Here is a 26,805-nt window from a genome sequence, read left to right as displayed (position 1 = left end):
ACCAGTGAATGTAGAACACACTGTGACAGGATCACAGTTAGGTCCTGAATATTTAATACCGTCATGTACTGTCTGTTTGCTGCTGTTCTTCAGAACCTACTTGGTGTACCCTGCAGGCTGTTCTCTGCACAGCACACCCTAAGTATATCCTCCGCATTCCTCTGCTGACCCTCGGTGCCCCTTTCCTTGCTCTGCGATGACGGGGATGAGGCCTCCCCCCGGCATGGCTGTGAACGGCAGCGGAGGAGCAGGGGTGGCCCTGGTTCACTCAGTTCTTGCTGGGCCAGAGGGTCCAGCGGCACCGGGCCTGTGTCGTTGGCTCATCCTCAGAGTGACACAATCCTTTGTCATTTGCTTATTTGGAAACAAACCCCAAAACGGGTTACTCTGGTGAGCTTTGGCCTACGTGGTGGGATTCAGATCAATGAGACCACAAGGATTGTCACTGAGCAAAGCTGGGCTCCACTGCCACCCTGCGCGGAGACCACGGCCAGGTCTGCTGTACCAAAAACACTTAGCGAACACCCAGGCCGGAGCTGTGGCCCTTGGCCAGTGAAGTCTTAATCATCGACGTTTGTGTCTAATTCTGTATACATAACTTATTATCTTTTATAAGTTCAATAAACAAACGAATAAAAAGGAGCACTCCCAATGGCTCTGGTGAGTCTTCCACTGGGTGGAGGGGAGGCAGGGTGGCGCTGGGTCTGGTCGCTCTGCTCCGGCTGTCCGGCGTGTGATGAGCTGCGGCAGCCCCGTCAGGGCCCGCGTGGGGGTCCCAGCCGGCTCTGTCCCCTCCAGGGACATGCGCTCTCCTTGGCAAGGGCCACCTCCAGGTCAGCAGGAGCCGGCCTGAGCCCTTGGCAGTTTCCACCGTCCGCTTCCAGTGCTCCCTGTCGGCCAGGCCACCCAGCATCCCCCTAACTCAGGGAAGACAGGGTTGTAAAGAAATGGCGGGACGGGAAGAGGAGGCCCAAGAAGGGGGACAGTGGAGGGGCCTGTGGACACCAGAAAGGCCGGCGGCCATATGAGGAGGAAAGGGGCCGGGACGCAGAGGGAGGAGAGCAGAGAAAGGGGCTCGGTGACTTGGCGATGACACAGCAGAGGGTCCATGGTGTGTAGGCAGTTAGAGAGAGAGAAACAGAGCTTCTGGAGAATTCCCAGCCCTGAAAACCTCCGCTGGCACAAGACATGACCTGTACCTCGGTGCCACCACCAGAAGGAGGCCAGCCCTGCCCTGGCCAGCACCCGGTGTCCTGTGGTTCTGGGGCACCTGAGCATGGCAATCACAGGTGACAGGGACAGCCACCTTTGTCACATTGTTTTCTGCCACCAGGGGTTCTCCTGCCTTTAATCTTCACAACAATCCTGTGCAGGTTCATCCCAACTCTAGTTTACCTCATTCATACAGAACCTTTTGTGTGAGTATGACACACATGCACGAGTGCCTGACACACGGACACACCGTGTCCTGAAACTGAGCATGGCAACCCAGCTTCTAGATGTGTAAACCATGACTCAGAAATGTGACTGCTCAGGATCACACCACCCATGCCCGCACTTTCCAGCCCCTCTACCGCGGCTACAGCCAAGAACCTGGGCGGGGCTCCACACACAGACGGTCACTCCCCTCACCCAGAACTCTGACGGGGATGGTGTCGCCCTTAGAAGGACCTGAGGTGCTTCCACGCCCTCCAGGACACCCTAGGACAGCTCACTCAGACATGGGGGGAGAGGGCAGGACGCTCTAAAGCCCACCCAGGTGACGATAATGTGCAGCCGAGATTGAAACTCACTGCCTTAAGATGACTGACTGCTGATGGTTGGAAAACGGGACTAACAGGGTCGGCTGTGGAGTTGTGGAGAATGAGACCAGCATCTGGAACGTACTCCCGATATGTGCACCTGTGTGTTTACATGTATGTCAACTTTAAAACTGTACACGTGTACAAAAACACCTTCAAACAATAGCAAAACATTAAAGATGGAGACAGGAGTTCTGTTTCCTTTCTGTATCCCAGATCAACTTGTGTAACCTGTACCTGGAGACCCCTTAGACCTGCAGCCTCATGGGATTTAGTTCTTTTTAGCCAAATCAAATACGACTGCTCAGAGTTTAGATTAACTCACGTATTTTTCACTTTCTTTGCTATTTCATCTTGCCTCTTCAACTTTCTGAAGCCACCCTGCTTCTTCCTGACGTACACCCTTTAGCAGTTTAAGTGGAGTTTAATGGGAGTGAATATTTGGTTTCTCTGAAATGTCATCTCTTGCCCCTGTCCTGGGAAGGGTGTTGAGATGGCCAGCCCTTTGAATCACCTTGTCTTCTCTCTCGGGCTGTGCGTAAGCATCTGCTGATCTTCAGGTGTTTTTATTCCTCTCAACGTGATGCTTCTAGGTAGCGATTTCTTTGTATCTATCTCGCTTCTAATTCATTTGGCTTCTTGAACTGGAGATTCATATTTTTCATCCTTCTCAGTAATTTATCCTCAACCATTATTTTTTCAGATCTCTCTGCTGCATTCCCTCCTTCTGGAGCTCATTCATACGTATGTTAGATCTTTTTACACGTTATCCTTTATGTAAGAGAGTCTTTCAGGTTTTCCTTGTCTCCCTAATGGGCATTCTGCGTAACTGCTATGATCAGTTTTCCTTTTAATCTTATCCGTTGAGTGTCTAATTTCAATGGTTATATTTTCACTTCTAGTTTTTTTTTCAAGACTTTCCAATCAGTGTTGCTAGTCCCTTGTTTCTTCACTGTATCTCTAATCACCTCATTTCTTTAAACCCAGACGACATGACTCACATTGTACCTCAGCATCTCAACTGCTCTGCTCAACAGTCCACTGTGTCGCTGAGGCAGGCCCCACACTTTTGCCCTCTGCAGACTAGGGTTTCCCCAACTTCATCACACATGTTGCCTTCAGGGGTCCCAACTCTACAAGGATCATGGTTCAACCCCACCCCCACCCCCCACCCCCTGCCACAGCCCCTCATCTCTGCCTTCCTGGCTCAGGGCCCCTGGGACCTCCATTACCGACCTGATTCTTATAAGACTCTGTCAGTTCTGGGAACCAAGGGATCTTCTATTGATACTTTGTCACCAGCTCAGGAGTATGTGTGTCCCTGACATTCTTAGCTGCACCAAAACCTGGAGGATGGAGTATACCACCCTCCAGAGTCAAGTTCTCCACTTACTGCTTCTTATTCTAGCAGGTGTGGGGTCTGGAGGAGAGGACGTGAGCTCCAATAAGAACCAGGTGAAAACCCAGCACTGCAAGCACACGCCTTCCCCTCGCAGCAGGTCTCACCAGCCTGTATCTCTTCCAACCTGTGTGAGGGCAACAAGACCCAGCAAAAGGCTCTGATGAGGATTAAATAACAAACAGGTAAGACTTGGCTCAGGGTTGACAAACAGCAAAACCTTTTTTCTCTAATCCTGCCTGTTAATTTTGCTAGATGAGTTAGGATGATTTTCCTGAGTTCTGAAAAGAATTCTTTTGGAATTCTGATGGGATTAGTTTTGGTTGAAGCATGTAGAGTAACTTGGGGAGATGTGGCCTCCCAACCCCCCACCCCCAACCCCGCAACACGGAGTCCGTCCCAGTCAAACCCCCAGTGTCCTTCAGCCAAGCTTGGACAGTTGCTCACTAGGTTCTGGACCTTCCTTGTTGTTTGATTCCTATTTTATAACAGTTTATCACATAAACTAGTAACTTTATTACTGACACTGAAGTGCAATATGAACATCTAATTAGTGATTGCTAAGCTCTGCATTTGTACGTTTACCTTGTAACCGGCATCCTGCTGAGGTTCTGTAAGAACCCCACAGCTCCCCAGGTGGGTACCTCACCTGCACCTCCTGCCCCAAAGTTATGCTTCCTTAAACACCCACGGTGTATCACAGGTGTGGTGAGTGGACTGTTTTGTTCCCAACTTTAACAGACGTGTCCAGTGTTTTATCGTAAGTTTGCTGATTTCATAGCCCTTTAAACATACTGCAGTGTTTTATCAGAAACATAAGTTGAATTGTAATATTTTTAGGCATTTATTGAGTATATGGCTTTCTACCTTTCCTCAGCAAATACACCAAAATATTTTTTTTTTTTACCAGAAAGCCAACCTGGTATTTCTAGAATGCATACTACCCTAGTCGGTCATGGTTTAATGTTCCTGTAATATATGGTTGGTGTTGATTTGTTCATATTTCTTCAGAATTTTAGAACCTTTTATTCTTTCTTTCTTTCTTTGACAATTTTTGGTACTGGGTTCATGCTATTCTATACAAAATGAATTAGAATGTTTTTTTCCTACATTCTGGGCCAGTATAAATAGCTTTAAATATTTCTTCTTTGAAATGTTAAAACAATTCACCTGTAAAACACCTGGAATTAGTCATTTTAAAAATTAATTTTCATGCTTTGATAAAATACTTTAATGACTTTCTCTTGCAGATTTCTTGAGACAATGCTGATAGTTTGCCTTCTTCTAGAAAATAGTCCATTTCATCCACATTTTCAAATTTATCAGCATAGGGCAATACAGAATTTACTTATAATTTTTTAAACCTCCTTTATTTATCCTAAGTAACTATTTTGGTTCTTTACATGTTCCTGGCTATGTTTTGCCACGTCTATACATGTATTTTAGTTTTCAGTTGAAAGTAATTTCTTCTGCTTTTAACAGTAGTTACTCTGACATTTTCCAAAAGCATTCTCTTACCCTTCATTTTCCTGTCAAAGTTAACACTGAAATGGAATGTTTAACTCCATTTCTGATGAAAATGTAGAAAACTGCTCCTTACCAGCTCTCTCCACCTTGATCCCAGAGCCCCGTTAATTCTGGTTTTGACATCAGAGTCTCATCCAAATACTCTCTACTGCTTTCCCCATTATTTACTCTTTTGAGGAATTTAACATTTCGCTACACTTTATACAAACTACAATTATTTAAACCTATTTAGGTTTCAATGGTTTCAATGTTCACTATAGTCTTTTGGTATGAGGTTGATTTAATAACCTCCATTTTAAGTTGGTTAGAATAACCTATGCAGTTTCTTTTCTCAGTAATAGTACATAAGTGGCATAACTTCTGAACACCTGTAAATCTGAAAATGCCTTTCTGTTGTTTTCACCAATGACAGGCATGTTCCCCAAGTATAAATCCTCAGATTAAAAATTTCCCTCCCAGTTCCTGCTCGACCTCTGGCATTGCACGAGCTGGCTTGGTTCTCTTCTGCAGGCAGCCAGCTTTGTCATCCCTTGTGTGCGCTCACAGGCGCTGCCTCACGATGCTCCAGGGAGCTATAGGGCGCCTTGGGTCTCCACTCACCAGCTGCCCATTCTCAGTGGGGTGCTCCCCCGCCCCCCCAGCACTGACTCCGCCTCCTGAAGCATCAATGATGGATTTGTTTCCGAAGCTTATTTTCGCTTCTGCATTTTTAAGCTCCTGTAAGCCTCACCATCACCTTAGCCTACTCTCTATCTATGGATTTGTTTCTGCTTCGCAAACAGCACACTTTCTTATATTCTTTTGAAGAGGCCTATTTCCTGAAAATTTCTTCCAGATTCTGAAAATGAGATTAAATGTTGATAGAGGATAATTTCCATGAGCCTTTAGAATGATTTCGTCTGTGTATCAGTTTTCCGTCCTACACCCTGAGCTCCACCTCACCAGACCTCTGGCTTTGTCGAGAAGAGAGCTCTCTGGGTGCTGCAACTACGTACTTCTGCTTCTAATAGGCGAGACTTTTAATATATTAAGAAAACAGAATAATGACATGATCTAACCTTGTTCCCACATAAACACCAATTTTATTGCAAATAATCACATAATTTTAAGAATTTCCTAAAACATTTTTACAAAAAGTAACCCCAGTGTCATTAACCCTGAAAATTCCATCGTGTACATTAGTACTACCTGAGCTGAACAGAAAAAAATCCAAACATTCCACAGCTTCTACAGGTTTCATTTTAAAAGTTAAGAAAATTTTCTATTTTTCATGATAAATGATGCTACTCCTAACTTTACTTCGTAGACTTTTAGTTACTTTGGGGATTTTTACAATCTTACAAGTAGCAACACATATGTAATATCTATAAATAATGATGAGCCAGTCTAAGGGTTTGCACTGGAGGCCAGAGAGCTGCATTTTGTTAAACCCAAATTGAAGAGAGTTGAATTCAGGTTAATACAGAGAAAGGCATGCTCTGGATGTGTCGTCCTTTGTATTTCTTGAAGCATCAGATGAATTGTAAAGAGTTCAAAGAGCTTCTTATTACTCCTGTAGGAGAACAAGCACATTAATTTAATTACACACACTCAGGAACAGTGAGAGATAAGTTATGTGTAAATGTGAGGAAATGGCATCTATTTTTAAAAATAATGGAGGATATGGGTAACTAAAGGACTAACATGCCAAGACAAAATAGATTTTATGAAATAGGCCTAAAGTGGAAAAGTATTCAAGGAGAAAAGAGAATGTTTTATCACCCTGAAACCTGCACCCTATTCACTACTAGAGAGGATTCTTCCCTCACAGCCAGGAAGAGTCAAATACTTGACGACCTTATATTAAGTAAGCAGGGCTTCCTAATGTAGCAGAATATTACTTGACCTCTTGACTTAGCATCCTCTGTGTAGTGATCAGTCAGTAACTGAAAACTGAATTTCACTTTCAATGAGTTAGAATTATAGCCAGTAACATACTTATTTCCTTGTCTACATCTGTTTACCTCTCCAGTAACCTACATAACCATCCACCAACACAGAAGGATTTACAGATTTACTCTATGACTTGCTTGGGCGTTAACTATTCCCAACCCCTCATTCAGCTTTGTTCTAGTTCTGTACCTACGACTGAAATAAACAGAAACTACAAAATGCATTGACCCAAGGACACAAAGCCTAGGAATTAAGGGCTGAGGAGAAATTCAACCTAAGTGACGCCACTGCAGCCTCATGGCACCACAGAGTGTAAGTGACCACAGGTCTCCTTGAGAACTGACCGATTACAAATCGAGACAATCACGGCCAGTCAGCCTGCAAGAAAATGAAGACAATGAACTGACAAGCTTAGCTGATACCAGAGCTAAACTAATACTTTGGTGAGTTGAATATGAGGTTGCAATTTGACAATTAACGATCTACTACAGCATGGTACAGCACGTGACAGCAAACAGAATAGACAGACCTGCAATCACACGACTACAAGTAATTTCAGTATGTGTTGTGTTTACGCCCCCTGCATGCTAAGGCCTGGCAAAATACCCAGGTTCACTGCCACGGGGCTCACGGGCAAGGGGGTGGGGGCGAGGAGCTGAACCAAACCAACATTTCACTGCCATAAGAACGCGCTGGACAGAAGGTGTTCAGATTTGCCTCAAGAGAAACACTAGAGTATACAAGATTCAAGGAAAATACAGCTTGTTAAAAAGGCCGTGGACTTTAATTTAAAAACTGGTTAAACCAATGTTTGCACCAGGGAAAGAAGAAATATGAAAAGAAAGCCCTCGATTCTTGCAATGAAATCAAACCAGTGGCAGGAGCACACCCATAAGAGTCTGTTACCAGCGTCATCTACAATCTTTTCTGCTACTTCATGCTCATTCCCTACACTCAGTGCAGTCAATAATGAGGATCTGCAAAACACACTTCTATTACCTCCCCCCCAAATATATCTTGTAATTCTCTCCCTTATTTTCACCTGTGACCATTACAGACTACCAGTGTGCACAAAGCTGTGCTAGGGGTCACTCTGCCACTAAGTGTGCAGTTGTAGGTCAGCATTAATATCCTACATGGTTATTGGAAGCTTTGATTTCATCATCACAGTTGAGCCAGTACAGGATTCAGGATCTGAATGATCACAGTTAAGATACCTTCTAATAAACATATTGGAAATACAAAATTCTTACTTGATTTTGGACAGTTTCTGTAGGATGATGCTGAGCTTCTCTAGGATGTGGAGATCAAGCTTTGGGGCCCGGAGCAGCACCGAGCAGGTTCGGAAGAAGAGGGAGCAGCTGCAGGCCTCCAGGAAGGGTTGCAGAGACCCTGCAAGACAGGCAGGTCCGGGTGAGGGGCAGGGTGGGGTTGGGGCAGGAGTTACCGACACTGATTTGGGTTTTTATTCTTTCCACTCTTAACCTGTGGGGGAAAATACCATCTTTTGAAGAATTAAAATGTCCACTGGCTCTTGCTGAATGATGCAAACCAACTGGTAAGACCATTTCCCCGGATGTCAAACTTCCATTAAGAAGAATCTAGAAGAAAGTCTGTAAGAGGAGGCTGTTCAAATACTTAGCAGTAAGAAATTTTGTTGGGGCAGTAATTTTTTTAAAACTCTAAATTTAAGAACTTCATTTACATGTTAATGACAACTTACATAATCACTGAATACGGAAGAACTTTTTAAAGCATAAAAGCAAAAGGGGGAAGATTCATAAAAGATTGAAAATTTTTATAAAGTAAAAAATCTGAATGTCTATGTAAAAAAAAAAATCAGAAAAAATTAAAGGCAAAAACTCTAAAAAACAAAACAAAAAGGAAATGCAGAACTTGGTGCAGGCAGGTGTACGGGGCAGGAATCTCCTTGTAATATATTTGCCAGGAGAATTGATATTTTAGTATGAAAAAAGCTCTTATAAATCACTAAGAAAAAGATGGACCTAATATTTTTAGAAATGAGCAAAGGGTATAAGCAAGCAACTCACAACAGAACAAATAAAATAAAAATATTCAACTCAGGAGGAACGAAATAACTGGAATTTGGCAAATTTGTATGAAAAGCCTTAAGTGTGTATATCCTTTAATTCTGACAGAGATGTATACAAAGGTTTATGAAAAACCATCCCTGTAAAGTCTGTAACCGTGAAAACTGAAAGCTCTGTTGAACAAAACAGTGTGTAAAAATGCTTTCCAAGGTGTAAACCACTTATATTGATACTTAGGGAAAGCTTGAACAGAAACAAAAATCATACAATAACATTAAATTGTGGCTTTTAAAATAAATTCCCCTGTAAAACTCAGAGGCTCCCACAATGAATACAGAACTTTATTTCAAGCACAAATAAGTGACTGAAGGACATAAAAATATGAGAAGTTTGCACTCATCCTTCTTTTCGAGTCCATAAACACAGCCTGAAAGACTCTATGTCAGTACTTGATAGTGTACTGAGTAAAATAAACTATTAAACAGTGAAACCAGCAAAAATCCAAAATAACAGAGTTGGAGGAATGTTTTGGTAACAGGAAGTGGAAGTTGGTGCCTGGAGACATGGTCAGTGTGCCCTTTGCGCGGGACCCTGTGGTGAGCAGCAGGAGTGAAAACACACACCCTCCCCACAAGGAGTCCACCAAGCGTCTACATGTGTATACATGTGTGTGTACGTGTATTGCCGATCTCAGATACACAGACTACTCCTGAAGAATGAAACTTTAGGTTATGAGTATAGTGCACATAATCTGCAGATAGATTAAAAATATACCCAGAGTTTAAGCAGCTGCATTAAGCAACTGTACACTTTTCTCAGTTTAGATCCGGAGACCCATGGTGCATGTCACTTTTAACCAGAAGGCTGACAGCTGCACAGCTAACGAGTGACGTCCTGGGAGGAGAGGGACAGTCCCCAGTTACTGCCAGAGCCATCTCTGGGGATTCTCAACACACCTACAGGGACTTCCCTGGTGGCACAGTAGTTAAGAACCCACCTGCCAATGCAGGGGACATGGGTTTGAGCCGTTGTCCGGGAAGATCCCACATGCCACGGAGCAACTAAGCCCATGTGCCACAACTACTCAGCCTGCAGTCTAGAGCCCGCGAGCCACAACTACTGAAGCCCACGCGCCTAGAGCCTGTGCTCTGCACCAAAAGAAGCCACTGCAAAGAGAAGCCCACGCATTACAATGAAGAGTAGTCCCCACTTGCCGCAACTAGAGAAAACCTGCACACAGCAACAAAGACTCAACACAGCCAAAAATTAAATAAAGAAATAAATAAGAAAAACAAACAAAAACAAAGAAAAACCACACCTACAGTCCACAGTATCAATGCTTTCCATCTAAAAGCCCAAAAAACACCTAAGAAAATTATGATGGCTGTTTGTAAGTTGCAAAAGCATGAGAGAGTGCATCTCCCTTTATTTTGCTTTACTTTATGTGTAAATCGGGTCTTGGCATGAATAAAACACAGAGGTTTACAAGTAAGCATTTCCAAATAAAAGTGAACTTCCTTGTATGACCTCTGTAATGGAAAAAGGCCAAGACCATCCAAAGAGTTTAATGTATCCACATATTTAAAAAGTAAAGCTTAGAGAAATGCAAGTCAAAGCCACAATGAGGTATCACCCACCTCACACCAGTAAGAATGGCCATCATCAAAAAATCTAGAGACAATAAATGTTGGAGAGGATGTGGAGAAAAGGGAACTCTCCTGCACTGCTGGTGGGAATGTAAGTTGGTACAGCCACTATGGAAAACAGTTTGGAGGTTCCTTAAAAAACTACAAATAGAACTACCATATGATCCAGTAATCCCACTACTGGGCATATACCCAGAGAAAACCATAATTCCAAAAGAAAGATGCACCATTATGTTTATTGCAGCACTATTTACAATAGCCAGGGCATGGAAGCAACCTAAATGCCCATCAACAGATGAATGGATAAAGAAGATGTGGCACATATATACAATGGAATATTAGCCATAAAAAGGAATGAAATGGAGCTATATGTAATGAGGTGGACAGACCTAGAGTCTGTCATACAGAGTGAAGTAAGCCAGAAAGAGAAAAACAAATACTGTATGCTAACTCGTATATACAGAATCTAAAAAAAAATGGTACTGATGAACCCAGTGACAGGGCAAGAATAAGGATGCAGATGCAGAGAATGGACTGGAGGACACGGGGTTGCGGGGGGAGGCGAAGGGGAAGCTGGGACGAAGTGAGAGAGTAGCACAGACATATATACACTACTAACTGTAAAATAAATAGCTAGTGGGAAATTGCTGTATAACAAAGGGAGATCAACTCGATGATGGGTGATGCCTTAGAGGGCCAGGACAGGGAGGATGGGAGGGAGTCGCGGGAAGGAGGGGATATGGGGATATATGTATAAATACAGCTGACTGACTGTGGTGTACCTCAAAAGCTGGTACAAGAGTGTAAAGCAATTATATTCTAATAGCTTTAAAAAAAAAAGTAAAGCTTATAAAGGTCTTTTAGAAGCAAAGGAGGTTCACTGGCTCGATTGCCAATCTCTCTTCTGACCTGTGAGACCAACATCAAATAGGAGAAAGGACATTCTAAGATTCTTATATGCACTAGGTTAGGTTTAACTATAAGGCTGAAACACTGTAGTCTTAACGTTTTTTTTAATACTACAGGGTTTAAATTAATTATATATTTTTTAAGCTTAGAAGAATTTCAGTTTGAATACATGTGGCCAGTATAGGAGAGGCAAAAGAACAACTGAAGGCCCAAGGTGATTCCTCTTCTAAACTTCACTGATGTCTTCACGGATTAAAACGGGGAGATAAAAGTGCTTGAGAAAATTTCTCTCCCCGAACACCTAGTCATATGGATTAAAAATTGTAAAACAAATGAAAAAAACAACAAAAACAAAACAAAACCTCATATACAAAAACCAAACCCACACAAAGCACAGGAAGGGGGCAGAAGTCCATGTCACAACCTTAAAACCGGTGGCAGGCGGCCCAGGAGAGAAGCGATGCGTCAGAGGTGCCGCAGGGCCGGAGCCCACCTCAACACCCCTCCTCCACAAGGCCTGGGGGAGGGGACACAAGCGCGGGAACTCTCACCAGCCCCGCAAACCCACAGGGGAGCTGCGGCCACCTCTTCGCTCTTCTGACAGGGAGTCAACTGAAAACAAAGTCCCAGAGCAAATTGCACTGGGGACCAGCTGAAGCCAAGAGAATTTCTCTAAGGGGATAGGACACCCACACCTCCCACTAATTAGGTTCAATGAACCCCAAATGAAATATTTTAGCAGAATCTCAGAAGTGAGAACACAGCCCTGAGAATGTGACAAAGAGTGTGTCATCACCACAACCACTGGCTACAGGAAAGAATGGATATATTAGGGAAAAGGGCTTTCAAACTGGCAAGAAGGGAGAGAAAACCAGACTTGGATGGATGGTAAGAAGCGTATAGAAGGCCCACCCCATCCACAAAGACAGAGAACGAGTCATGGAAGACAGCACGTCAGCTTGGTGAACGTGTTACAGCAATTGATCAACCAACCAAGCAACCAATCAATCAGGAAGGGGTAAAGCACACAAGACAGAGTCAAGCCTAAAAGAAAACACAAAGAACAGAACCAAGTTTTCCACAAGAGTTCTGAGGTCTCGGTTAACCTAGTAAGAACAAAGCCTGTCAATAAGAAAAGATGATAAACAACAGGACCTCAGAGGCAGACAGAGAGAGTCAACACACCACCGTTAAAAGAAGTTATAAATTTAAAACATCAAGAAACAGCTGAAAGTTAGATGATTGTCATAACAAGCTGATCATCACAGAGAATGCAAACAAAAATGAAAGGACCAGAAGACAAGGAAAACCATCAAAAAAGATCCAAAAATGAGGATAACTGGTGTCCCTAACAATATAAAGTTAATAAAAGAAAAATATTACACATTATACGTGAAATGCTAAGTGAACACAGAACTGAATCTGCAGATTCAATGAGAACAGTGACCCAGACAACATTCCAGGGCTACACCCTGGACTTCAGAGATGAAGCAGCCGTCAGCCACCCAGGAAAGCAATAGGCATCACTGTCGGGACAGCCGGGCTGCCCTCTGACCTCCCGAAACAACCTCGAGGCACTGTGTGCAGAGCCTGGATGAGCGCTTGGGTGACCAAACACGACCACTCAGACGGGTCTTCTTAAGTGGAAGAACCATGGCAGGGACTTCCCTGATGGTACAGTGGCTGAGACTCCGCGCTCACAATGCAGGCCCAGGTTCAATCCCTGGCCAGGGAACTAGATCCCGCATGCCACACCTAAGATCCGACAAAGCCAAATAAATAAATAAACATTAAGTCACAGCAGTATTTCCAACACAACACGAAGCAGCACCCACAGCACCTCCTAAATTGGGGGGGAGGGGGAGGAGCCAGGGGTGAGCACATGGGGGAGGGAGGAAGATGAAGAGATTATTCAGAATTAAGAACGGACATGCAGACACTACAGTCAAAGGACTAGTCCTGAGCCCTGACTCTGATTAAATGTAAAACTAATATAAAGCAAAGTAATAAGAAAAAACTAATATGAAGCAAATGTGCAAATTCTGGTCACAGAACAGAATGTAAAAATACAGACTAAAAGGGGAGAAGGAAAGTGTGGTGGTGCCAGTGCCCCTCCTCCACGCTGGGTGTCAGCATTGCCTAAAAAAACAGTGTAACAAACAGGGCACACTTAAAAATGGTTAAATGGAAAATTTTATGTTATATTTTAAAATAAAAAAGGTAAAAACAGACAATGTTTTTTACCTTATTTCTTATCAAAAAGAACTTGTGATAACAAGGACGCAGATGCAGAGAATGGACTGGAGAACTTGAGGTTTGGGGGGGGCGGGGGGTGAAGGGGAAGCTGAGACAACGTGAGAGAGTAGCATAGACATATATGTACTACCAACTGTAAAGCAGATAGCCAGTGGGAAGTTGCTGTATAACAAAGGGAGTTCAACTCGAGGATGGATGATGCCTTAGAGGACTGGGACAGGGAGGGTGGGGGGGAGTCGAGGGAGGGAGGGAATATGGGGATATGTGTATAAACACAGAAGACTGAACTTGGTGAAGGAAGGAAGGAAGGAAAGAAAGAAAGAAAAGAAAGAAAGAGAAAGAAAGAAAGAAAGAAAGAAAGAAAGAAAGAAAGAAAGAAAGAAAGAAAGAAAGAGAGAGAGAGAGAGAGAAAGAAAGAAAGAAAAAGAAAGAAAGAAAGAAAAGAAAGAAAGAGAAAGTAAGAAAGAAAGAAAGAAAAACTTGTGATAACAATTTTTGATTCAAATCTACTTCACTTTTCCTGTTAGATGAAGTACATTCATTAAATAACATGTGTAACAACCCCTCCTTGTGTTACAGCATCTCCACCTGCCACCACCCACCCACCCCCTCTGTGGACACAAGGACAGAGTAGTGTCTGCAACCACATCTAACAAACACTAATGACAGGCATTTCCAAATAACAAAGTTTGCAGGGATTTTTTTGAAAAAACACTTATGCCCTCTACAGTTCTTCTTTGCTTGAATTTTTCTGAGTACCAAAAGTTCATGTATATTTAATTTTCAAATTGTGATTAAATATTCATACCATCAAATTTACCACTGTAATCATTTTAAAAAGTGTAGTGTTTGTTAGTGTGAAGTGTTCAGGCCATTGTGCAAATATCCCCCCATCCACCCCCAGAGCAACTCATCTTCCCCCAACCAACTCTGTCCCGTGAAACACTAGCCACCCCCAGCCTCTGGCCCCACCATCCTACTTCCTGTCACTATACATTTGACTTTTCGTGTCTGGTTTACTGCACTGAGCACAACCTCAAGGCTCAACCATGGTGCAGCAGGTGTTAGAATTTCCTCCCTTTTTAAGGCTGAATAATATTCCATTGTGTACAGACCACACCTCTTGTTGCTTTCAAGATTCTCTGTCCTCGACTTTCAACAGTTTAATATCATCTGTCTTAGTGTGGGTCTCTTTGGGTTTATCCTGGACTTCACCGAGCTCTGGACTCTTGTAAGCTTCTTAGATTTGTAAAACCATGCCTTTCCTCAAATTATTAAGTTTTCAGCCATACTTTTTCAAATCACCTTCATGAGTTATCTCAGCTGCATCTTCTGGAGAACTTGCCGCACCTTCTACATCAGCACTTGCCTCTTCCTCTTGCACTTTTATATTATGGAGACGGCTTCTTTCCTTCAGCCTGACGCACCACCCTCTGCTGGTTTCAGCCTTTTCTGCAGCTTCCTCGCTTCTCTCAGCCTTCACAGAACTGAAGTTAGTTAGTGCCTTGCCCTGCATCAGGCTTTGGCTTAAGGGAATGCGGTGGCTGGTTTGATCCATTCAGACCCCTAAGACTTTCTGCATATCAGCAAGAAGGCTGTTTTGCTTTCTTATCACCTGTGTGTTCACTAAGCAGCACTTTTAATTTCCTTCAAGAACTCTTTCTTTGCATTCACAGCTCAGCTACCTGTTTGGGACAAGAGGCCAACTTTAGGCCTTTCTCGGCTTTCAACACGCCTTTCCTCACTAAGTGTAATCATCTCTAGCTTTGGATTTAAAGTGAGAGACATACGACTCTTCCCTTCACGTGACCACTTAGAGACCATTGTAGGGTTATGAACTGGCCTAACTTCGATGTTGTTGTGTCACGGCGCACAGGGAGGCTTGAGGAGAGACACAGGGGAACAGTGGCCGGGGGAGCAGTCAGAACACACACACATCATTAAGTTCACCATCTTCTGTGGGTGCAGCTCACAGCCCCCTCAAACCATCACGAGAGCTAACAGCAAAGACCACGGGCCACATGTCACCATAACAAATATACTAATAATGAAAACGTTTGAAACACTGTGACAATTACCAAAATGTGACAGGAAGAAACAGGAAGTGAGCAAATGCTGTTGGAAAAATGCTGCCTCAAGGCAGGGTTGCCACAAACCTTCAATATGTTAAAAGAAAAACAAAAAAGTACTTGCAAAAGCACAACAGAGCAAGGTGTGCTTGCAAATGTACCTATTTTTGGATAGTAAGACGCTTTTTGGTCAGTTTTCAAATTTCTATTACTTTTTTAATAAAAATAAATTTTACTTAAAAAAAAACAAGGTCTGCAAATGTAAATTCATTGTTGCCATTCAGGTGTAGCGTGTTACCTTGGACAAGGTAGGGCACAAAACAGAATGAACTAGCAATACAAATACCAACTTAAATCATTCTATTTAAACTATGTCTGACAAGAAAAGGAAAGTATTCTTTAGAATAAAGTAAGACTCATGTTCTTACACAGCTAAACCCAGATAAGTGAATAATAGCTTTCACCACCGACAGGAAGAAAAAAAAAGAAACTGCAGAGTAATTTTCTAAAAGCACACTGCTCAGTTAATGTATGATTTACATTCATACCCCAAACAGACACAATCAGAAGGCCTCCATCTAAAACTAACACTGTGCTCACAATACGTAAGTTCAGGTGAATCAACACACAGACCTCAATTTACACTCAAGGAAATGCATCATAGCAGCTTTCAAAGAACTCCGTGTAAGCAGCTAAGGGCACTTCTCATACTTGGGGGGGAGGGGGGGTGGGATGGGACCTGCAGCAGTGGGAGACCAGGCTGGACAGAGTTCCTACTGCTTCTCACCTCTGCCCCAAGGACTAGTCTTGAACTTCCAACCCAGCACTGGGAACCCATCACACCTTCCCCAAATACTGTTACAACAGTCATTGAACAAGGAGGCCACCAGACTGCGTGGCTCCGGTCCCCCCAACAGATCACAGCTCACCAAACCAGAACCCAACATGAATCTGAGAAACCAAACTCAAGAACAATGATCCTAACAGCCAAATAAGGCAAACATTACATTAGAGACAATGACAGTTTCTTTGCTTTGCTTCTGTGTCTTGTCTACAAACACCTCTGCCCGAGGCTGGCCATCAGGGACCCACCCTTGCTCGCTCACTCGCACGTGGAGCATGGGCTTCTCTTCTGTGGTGTCCACTTTCTGGAAGCATAATCAGAAATGCTGCACAGGGAAGAGGAGAAACTACAAGTGAAAAAAATTACTGAAGCAAAATGGCTGCTTCTTACAAGTCGAGGGCTTACCTGAGGTCCAAACAACACACAACCAAAGCAAATCAAAATATCAGGCTCGGCACCCCCATCTGTATCTGGGCTGGGTGAGGAGCCACACCCGCAAGTTAAAAGAGCTCATTATACCAGCATCACCACCAAAAGAAAAGCCCCACCGACTACAACACTCCATGCACCTGAACGTAAAAGACACAGCATGCGCGACTGGAATACAGGGAGGCTGCAGGGGCCGCGCAGGAGGAGGCCAGGTCCACACCCTACCCACAGAAGGGGATGCATCTGAGGACCCCGCCCCCTCCCAGCAACAGGGAGGACACGGGAGACAGAGAACAGAGAAAGAGGCTCGAAGACATGAGTGACGCTGCAGAGCGAATCCACACAACCGAGGGCCCCCTAGCCCTAGAAACTGTGTGAAGCTAGTGGACATGTGGACGAAGGGTTAGGCTTTACAACTCTCAGTGACGTTACTAATGACTCTATGACACAACCATTTCCAGTATAAAATGCATCAGGGTATGATATGTAGAGCCACACTCTCAGAACAGACATAACACTCACTCGATTCCACTGTCATCTGCAGCAGACTGTCAATGACGTTGGACAGGAGTCCTTTGCTGGAAATCTTCAGGTGGCTCAGCACCACCGGGACAGCCTGATACTCCAAGAACAGGCTCTTCCCTTCATCAGTCTTCAAGTCCAGACACAGAGAGTCAAACGCCTGCGCCAGGTAGTCAGCTGAAAGACAGGGCATCAAACAACGGCCGCATCAGTGGTCCAGCTGGTAACAGACAGGACACAGGAAGGGAGCATCGCCACTTCCACAAATTCAAGAGAAAAGGAAAAAACTAAATGACCAGAGATGATGGCCTGAATTTAGATATTTCCCTCAACTCCGCTGTTAGAACTCAAATGGGGAGAAACATTACATTATAATAGGGTAAATTTCATTCAGAATTTTCCTATGTAACACTGAAATAACAATAAACGCCATTCCTTTTTTATAACAAGAAAGAAAACAATGGATGTTTAATGGTAAACACCACAAGTAATGTTATTTCCCATATCTGATTATAACTGCCACATGCTTCCACAAATCTGAACAGCGTTAGCACTGCAACCTTGACAAGGCTTCTGAGATTATGTTTCTTGCTATGGCTGCTATGTGTTCACCTGTTTCAAAACGTAACTTTATACAAACGTGCTCAATGGGTTTTAAACGAGAGTTTCTGCCTCCTGATACAGACCAAAGGGGAGCCACTCAAGGAGCCTCAGGAGAGCAACCTGCCCGAGGTCACTTGTGATGCCTCCACTGTGAGGAATGGCCGAGAAGCCTGAGCACGGCTGACACGGGGATGGCACCTGCAGCCAGGAGCCCTGGAACATTCTCCAAGATGTTCCACGGGTGACTGGGAAGCACTGATGTGACCGGGATCAGCGCAGAAGAATTGATGCTTCAATGGCTACAATTTACACGGTGCTTTCAAACGTGCAAGAACAGTCCACTTTCCTAAAATTCTTTCAGCACACTATTTCAAGCTATAAAAACTGTTCATGCTGTTCACGCACTAATGAGTTAATTTTTCTGCTGAAGAGTTCTCTTTAAAGAAGGCTCAGAGGTGTTTTGAAACACTGAAAATATGACAGGATCACCACTAAAACTTCTGTCCTCTGGCCTCAGGTTGTGTCCCTTCTTTGCTGTCCACGCTAATAATTAGAAATAATTAGAACCCTGATAACTAATGAGAAGCTGGGAATAACCTGTGTGAAATTAAAACATGTGAAAGACTTTAGAAATTAAGATCTGCACCTCTGCGTCAATTTATAATACACTTCATCTTTACTTCTGGTAGAATCTAGTTCAAGGAACACTACTGTACTTAATTTCTGTAGTTTAATAAAACTAAGGCTAAGCTAAGTTGCAGACGTTCTTAAGAGCTGTCTTACTGAAGCGAAAGAGCCCAGATGACTCTTGTGGGGACCAGCGCCGCTATCAGTGCCACCTGCTGTATCTGACACACAGTCCTTCCCTTCTCATTTGTGCATCGTCTCAGATTAAACAGCCCGAAGGATGCACGATATAGCAGGTGTGCAAACTTAAAAAGTAATCCCTTATTAATTTGGAGGGGTTATAAAAATGGTATTTGGCTATTTTTATTTAAGTGGTCTTATCTTTTGGGGAAAATTAAAAGTTACATCCTTACTTTAATTTCCCTAACAGTGAATATTTTCTAAAAAGAAAACCAATTTAACCTCCAAAGAGTATTCTAAAAAATTTTAGTTACCAATTGTACCAAAACTGGTTTCTTTCTATACTGAATCTTAGAGAAATATCCCAACATTCAATGAGACAACCTCTTACTCCTGATCAGAGGCCACTGGTGGGCGACAGGCTCACTCCCCGCAGCTGGCTCCCGAGGATCGAGTCTCCGCAGTGACTCTGCCAGCAGCTGAGCCCTCTGCCCACCTCTGAGTGCAGGCCCACCTGGGACTGTGGCCACAGAAGGTGGCAGAGACGGCCTGGGGCTCCCTTTCTCCAGCCAGACAGCCCCTGGCGTGGCCGTAGATGGGCGCAGGCGGTGTAGACGAATGCAGGCGAGGGGCTGAGTCAGGGGAGAAACCCAGCCCAGCCTCCCAGCGGAGCTGAGCCCAAGGAACCAAGTGTTTATGTGGTTCACATGAGCAGCGAGAGAAATCCAACGCTGTCTAACAGGTCAATTCTCATCTCAAGTGAAACCAACTCTGTTATTAAACCCTGAGCGGTTTAGTAACAGTAAACAGTAACGATGGTCACGAGGAGAGCAGCTAGCGTGACGATCAGAGGCCTGCTGGACTCCAGGCTCTTTGCTAAACCTTCACGTTAACTCTTCTCATTTAATCTTCAGAACATAAAGTCGAGGTGGAAACACAGAAAAGGGAGCTGCCAAACTTGCACACCAATGACGGGGCTGAGCCTGCGGCTGGCGCTGCCATCTCCCCAAGCCAAGCCTACTGCCCTGAGCACGGCAGTCACCCTGCACCCCTCTAAGCCTGAAGAGCAAGAGCATGATTTACAAACACACAAATCTGTGTAAGTCAAGGGCCAAGAGTGGGTAGAGCAGGACTACAGAACCAGCTGTGACAACCACATTAAATCAGACAGGAGAAAGCTGTCCCTAAGATAAGCAATCCTATCAGGTGAGATTCCTATGACCTCTTCTCACTCTTGTATCTTTACGTGGATCAAGCTTGTGTGCACACATAGGAAGCTGTATTAACGTGGTCCACGCTGACTCCCACATCTCCGCATTATCACTGCTGACAACATCTGACGCTTTACTGTCCTCATAACAAAATCATAAGGACCTGACTACTGGGGTCAAGAAAGATCCGGGTCCCTTATAGTCTGTTCTTCTGTAAAAATGACAGCCCCACATCCCTCCTCTGGTTACTGTGGGGAGTAAACCTGAAACCACCGTGTGTATGGCTAGAAAAACACTAGCAACAGCGCATAAGCCCACCCGCTTCCTCTATCACCATCACAGACAGCACATCAGCAACCTGGGACTTTCCTGCCTTTGAATTATTTCCTTACAATAAACCTTACTAAAGGTTATGATACATTTTGGTGGCTCCTGTAAGCAGAATGCACCTCAAAAGTGATTATAAATTACAGCACAATCAAAACTGTACCTGTTTGCTCAGTGACACATCACACTCAATCACTTCAGCTCTGTGAGTGTGATGGGTCTGAGGTCATAGCTCACAGTGTCAGAGTCGCACAGCAGTGACCAAGGGCGCAGGCTTAGCCTCCACGCCTCACTCCCCCGCCTGCAGGACTGAGGTGTGAGAATGCTAACCTCTCCTCACCTTGCTGTCAGGGTCAGAGCAGCCAGCACGCAGCACCTAGCCCAGGACAGCAGGCGCTATGGAGGCGTTTGCTATCATTACCTTTTTGATGGTCTCGGGGGTCACACAGGAGGGTCAAGAGGGCAGCTTTAGAGATGGACAGAGCTGAGCAGTCGTGTGGCCCTGGCACAATGGTCTAGCCTCTGTGACCTAAAAACCACTCACATGGGGGTAGTAATAGTCAGACAATGTATAAACAGCTTAACACGACAGTGTCAAATCCACACCAAGGATCACTATCTGCACTGACTCTCGTATGAACAATCTACTTGCACCATCTGGTCAATGGAAACAGGGAATGACCTTATAGAGCTACATATATTTGGGTTATTAAGCATTTAATATTATGTGTATTATCCAACTCATCTATTCTCTATTTTTTCTAATAAATTTACCAATCTTGTAACACATACTTCTATTTTATAAGTAGGAAATGTCTTCTCACCAAGTCTATTCTTTTATTTTTTTTATTTATTTTTTATTATTTATTGGCTGTGTTGGGACATCGCTGCTGCATGTAGGCTTTCTCTAGTTGTGACGAGCGGAGGCTAATCTTTTTGTGGTGTGCAGGCTCCTCATTGCCGTGCCCTCTCTTGTTGTGGAGCACGGGCTCTAGGCGTGTGGACTTCAGTAGCCGCAGCACATGGGCTCAATAGTTGTGGCTCATGGGCTTAGTTGCTCCGAGGCATGTGGGACCTTCCTGGAGCAGGGCTCGAATCCATGTCCCCTGCACCGGCAGACGGATTCTTAATGACTGCGTCACCTAAGAAGCCCAAGTCTATTGTTTTAATTTAAGAGTTTTTCTAATATTTAACTTTTTATTTCTCCCAGAATCTGTTGCAGTGCGTGATAAGACAGTGTGCCTACACTTTACTTCTCTCCACACTTACACAAATCATTTCTCCTAATGGCACTCCCTAGATGCCTTTCTCCTCTCTTACTCGGCTTTGCTGGCTGAAACCCAACAGCCTCCTTCCAGTCCTTGGAACCTCTCTGGGGTACCTGACAGGGGACCAGGTGACTAGCTCTGCAGGGACTGCCTTATGATTCTGTGCTCTTAAAAAAAAACTGACTTGCACCAGGAAGCAATCAAATTCATTAATTCAATAAGTCCATATTAAATGCCAATTCTGTGTCAAATCTAGACTATTTTCCTATTATAATGTTTTAAATCAATATTACTCATTTTTCATTATTTCACATCACAATTGTTTTAAAATCTGCTAAGGCAAGCCTCTGCCCCAGTGTTGCTATTTTACTTATTTCCTTTAAATTATCATACTCACTGCAAATATTTTTTCAAATAAACTTTTCTACTACTCTCTGAACTTACACAAACCATACTGGAATTTAAATTGGTTTTATTAGATTCAGCCACCTGGGGTGTCTTACAGATTGTAATACTCTTGGTCTTCCTGGGTAAGAAGAATAAAAGTCCTTTATTTCTGCCCTTTAACTTCAGCGATAATCTTTACCAACCTGTTCACTCACCCATTATTTACCAAATCTTTACTTCTGTGCTGGATGAGGTCTTAAAGACACCACGTTAGATTAATATCTACATTTTACATACTTTGTTTTGCTTACATGAACAAGATTTCTTTTTTCACACAACACAGCTAGCTGCTTATTACTGACAGCTATGGTAGTTATGCTCTAGTCACACAGTCATGGTAGTCAGGCTCTAGTCACGACAGTAGTCAAAAGCAACAGAGTTTTTGTGAATTTCCCCTGGAGCTCCTTTTCTGAAACCCAGATCAGGCCTTAGTCCACTTGGGCTGCTGTAACAAAATGCCAGAGACTGGGTGGCTTGGAAATGACAGAAACGTCCTGTTCGCAGCTCTGGAGGCGGGTCTGAGGTCGAGAGGTTGGCAGGTTTGGTGCCTGGGGAGGGCCCTCTTCCTGCTTCACAGGCGGTGTCTTCTCCCAGTGTCCTTGCATGGTGGAGGGGCTGAGGGAACTCTGTGGGGTCTCATTCATCAGGACACCACCCTCATGACCTGAGCGCCTCCCAAGGGCCCATCTCCCCACACCACTTCCCTGGGGGTGAGGGTCCCCCCATGTGAACTTTGAGGGGGACAAATATTCAGACCACAGCACACTGATCTCTCAGCTGGTTTCTCTGTCCCATTTACACAGAGTATCCACAAGTTACTAGTTTTCTCTGTTCCTTTCCAATGTTCATTTCCGCTTACTAAGGGCACTGCGGGTGGTCAGCAGGTCCAGGATGGACAAGGAGCACCGAATCCCTTCCAACTCATTTCTCCTTTCCATTGGTTTTGTCAGTTATGAATATTACTTTGTATCAAATGATGCTATCATGTAGGTTGACACGGGGTGAACTCTGGTCTGGGCTAATACCCCTTCTCACAAATGACCTTTCAAATAGGTACCCTGTTACGACTCTGAGAACCATAACCATGAGGGAGAAAATATCTAAGACAGAGTCACAGTTTGGTTTTTTTCCCTAAATTCCTTACAATCAGGAGAATATACTTCAGAGAACATAGTCAAAATAACTTACCGCCATTACACATTTTAAAAAAAACGAGAATGAGTTATATCATTTAACAGGGAAGACAGACAGTCTATTTATTGTTTGACTACATTGGTATCACTCACCTTAACATAAAGTTTCATACTTAATAATCCAAAAAAGATAACTACTTATAGCTGTCTATCAAAACTGTACTAAAAACAGCCAACTTTGATGGAAACTTTTTTTTTCCACCACACCGCGCAGCAGATGGGATCTAGTTTCCCAACCAGGGATTGAACCCATGCCCCCTGCACTGGAAGCGTGGAGCCTTAACCACTGGACCGCCTAGGAAGTCCCTGATGGAAACGTTTTTACTGCATTGATTTCCTCATTCCCTCGTGCGCATCAAGCACCAGGCTGGGGGCAGGGGTGCAGGGGCAGTAAACTCACACCAGAGCGCAGGGCCCACAGGATAACATTACAGGCTCTGGAGGGCAGGCTTCCTGCTGCCAACTACTCAGCTCTGCTGCTGTAAGGCAAAAACAGTCAGAGACAACAGGAAAGAAATGAACATAAATGTGTTCAAATAAAACTTCATTTACTAAGCAGGTGGTGGGCCATACTTGGCCCACGGGCTCAAGTCTGCCAATCCCTGCTCTAGTGGCAATTAGTACACTATTAATAGTGATCGCAATACCATCTGGGTACTACGAGGACAGAGGCAGCAAAGGGTGCTATGGGAACACGATCTACGAGCATCAGCAAGGGCCTCTGGGAGGGGCAGCGATCCAACGCGCCACTCATTTTCTCAAACTCAGCAGTTAAAGTAGTTTTTAACAATGGGCCACCAGTATAAAACAACTGAAAAGCTCGCTCTGAAAATGTGAAACAAACTTAACTATGTAAGAACTGCTTCACTATAGAGGATTCTCTTCTGATTGTTGACAAGAAATTACACCATAAGCACATTTGAAAGCTTACCTTGAGTGACTGTTTTGAGAACAATTAAAGTTGATAAAAATCTCAGCGGTAAACTGGAGCTCTTAAAGAAAGCAGCTATCTTTGGTTTATTCTCCACAGGATGCTCTAAAGAATTATCCTGAAGGCCCTTAGTCACTACTCCTTTGAATATGTCTTCACCCAATCTCCTCAATGTTGACGTCATGGTCGAATGCTGTTAAAAATATGTACTATCCTAAGTACACACTTATTCATGTTCAGAAAATAGATATTTTAAATACTACAATCAGATATACAAACTGAAAATAAGCCAATCTTTTGCTAACTAAAACAATTAAATGGCGTTGAAAATATGCAAGACTGGAAAGCAGTAATTTTATAATCAACTTTAAAAACTTATTTATACTACATATTTCTCTAAAAGAAATAGGTAGGACTAAGGAATCAGAAACAGTAGTTTCCTAAGAATAAAATTAGGAGAAGCGCTAAGACAAGATTCCATTTCAAAACATTTATGAGCAGATGGTGACAGATCTCTGGCACAGAGCAGCCAAAGGAACAGGGGAGTCTGGTGGGGTCTGCGCTGCCCACCATCACCACTGTGGTAAAGGGCCCAGCATCCCACAGTGCCGCCTCACATGTGACCATCTAGGGCCTCGATGCTTTACAGCTCAGTAAGACTGCAAATGTTACCATGATTTCAATACATTTTAACACTCTCAGAAGAATAAAATACTGGGTTAGTCACGCATAATTCTCCCCGCAAATAAACTAAAACAAGAACATGAGCAATAGAGACATAAGGGCATGTGACCACCTCTAAAATACCGGCGCTGATGGTTTTCTACAGATACATTAAGAAGCCAACACAGGAAAAGCATTCAAACTGCCGATGAGAGTGCTTAAGACACACTCAGAAATAACTTAAAATTCCTTTTATTAAAAACCAATTCTTGAAACACATATCACTGAATCTGTAACGCTTTCCCCAACCTTGTGGGGCTTTCTGACCAATCTGTACCCAAGTCAGAACTGACCCTGCAATGTGGATAGCAAGTATCGGCTCTTGAATTTCTGCGCATAAAATCAGAGACAGATATATTGAGATTTTACAGGTGTCAGAGGCTAAATGATTTGGTGATGAGTCGTACAAGCAGTGCAATCTAATTTACATATATTATCAATAAGCTTTTGATATCATTAGGAAGAGGTATTACATTTGTGCTTTAAAGCCTTAGTATAAAAAGATAATAGGAGAAAATATTTCAAAATCCTACTCAGAATAATGTATTAGAAAGACAGGATTAAGGGAATTTCTCTTATGTTTAAAAATAAACTTTTTGTTTTCTTAAACGTGTGTTGATATTACTTCCCTCTAAGTGAAAACAGAAGAGAAACAAACACAAACTGCATTTCTGACAGTTACTGATATTTTTGCTGAAGAACAAGGTGCTGTCTCATGCATCTGTTCTCACTGCAGCCCAGGACCAACCTACTTGGGTGGCTTGTATTCACCAGGACTTCAACCATATTTTATAAGACAGGCTGCCTGCTCTACAATAAGGCAAAACATGTCAAGAACAACTTTGATCCCCCTCAATTTAACAAATTTTTAAACACAGAAAATAAGATTCTGGCTACAAGACTGAGTAGGTATACCTCCCCCTAGTCTTCCTGCTCTGAGGACAACTAAACCCCCTGGACACTGTACAGAAAACAAACACCAGATGACTCCAAAGGTAGACAGAAGAAAGCAGGCTGGCTGGGTCCCCAGACCCCCAATATGGCCTCTGATTTCCCAGATCTGGAGCTGAAAAAGTGGCAACCAGAGGAGAGAGAATGCCCATCCGCAGACCAAGAGCCCCCAACACCAGGCGCTGCTCTCTGGACACAGGGCAGAAAAGGGCAGCCTTGTAAGACAAAAAACTTGTCGACAAAACTACGAGGGTGAGTCAAAAATTATCCACACTCTGGTTATATTAAAACTTCTGTTGGCCACACTGTCTTTATCAGCACTTTCTGTTCAAGGCTATTATCTCCCCAGTCACTGCTGGGCAGGTGTGAATGTGTTACATCAGTTCATTTGTAACTGTGGTTCAAGCAAAAATGGATGCCCCACTTGTGATCTGCACGAAAGAAGAGCAGCATGCAGTGATTTGTTTTTTGTGGTCTGAGGGTGTACCTGGTGCCATTATTTATCGAAGACTTTGTGTGCAGTGTGGAGAATGTTTTGTCGCGAAGAAGTGTGTATGAATGGACAGAGATGCTTATTGAAGAGCTGAAGCCTAAACTTCAGATTAAATGCAGAGGACTGCTATCCAAGGGTGTTGTGATCTTGCGTGGCAATGTACGTCCACACACTTCTGCCCACACTGTTGACACTCTGCAAAAACTTCGTTTTGAGGTGTTAAAGCATCCTCCCTATAGTCCTGATCTAGCTCCATCAGACTTTGATCTGTTTGGTCCCCTGAAAGCAGCCCTGCAAGGACAAAGATTCACTTCTGATGAATAAGTGAAGACAGTGGTACATTCGTGGCTCGCAGCTCAGCCTAAAACATTTTTTAATGAGGGAATACGGAAGCTTACTGACAGATGGACAAAGTGTATTGCAAAGCAAGGAGATCATGTCGAAAAACGATATATTTGTCTTTTC

The 26,805-nt window shown here is 43.6% G+C and overlaps 1 protein-coding gene across 10 annotated transcripts in view; it reads right to left on the bottom strand.

Annotated features, from left to right (window-relative positions):
• Positions 1–5,793: 5,793 nt before the first annotated feature.
• Positions 5,794–26,805, bottom strand: part of CCDC138 (coiled-coil domain containing 138) — a 58,071-nt gene continuing 37,059 nt past the window's right edge. For 9 of the 10 annotated variants that reach the window (XM_057741738.1, XM_057741740.1, XM_057741739.1 and 6 more), the window contains 4 exons: positions 24,174–24,366; positions 17,387–17,563; positions 7,914–8,052; positions 5,794–6,280 (listed from right to left, as the gene is read on the bottom strand). In XM_057741738.1, coding sequence (XP_057597721.1) covers positions 6,115–6,280; positions 7,914–8,052; positions 17,387–17,563; positions 24,174–24,366 — 675 coding nt within the window. In that variant the 3' untranslated portion in view covers positions 5,794–6,114. Of the gene's footprint in view, positions 6,281–7,913; positions 8,053–17,386; positions 17,564–23,642; positions 23,722–24,173; positions 24,367–26,805 lie in introns of those variants that run through there. The other variant, XM_057741744.1, reaches the window with a different exon arrangement.

The sequence above is a fragment of the Hippopotamus amphibius genome, chromosome 7, assembly GCF_030028045.1.
Source record: "Hippopotamus amphibius kiboko isolate mHipAmp2 chromosome 7, mHipAmp2.hap2, whole genome shotgun sequence".
NCBI lineage: Eukaryota > Metazoa > Chordata > Mammalia > Artiodactyla > Hippopotamidae > Hippopotamus > Hippopotamus amphibius.
This window is presented reverse-complemented; position numbering and strand designations above follow the sequence as displayed.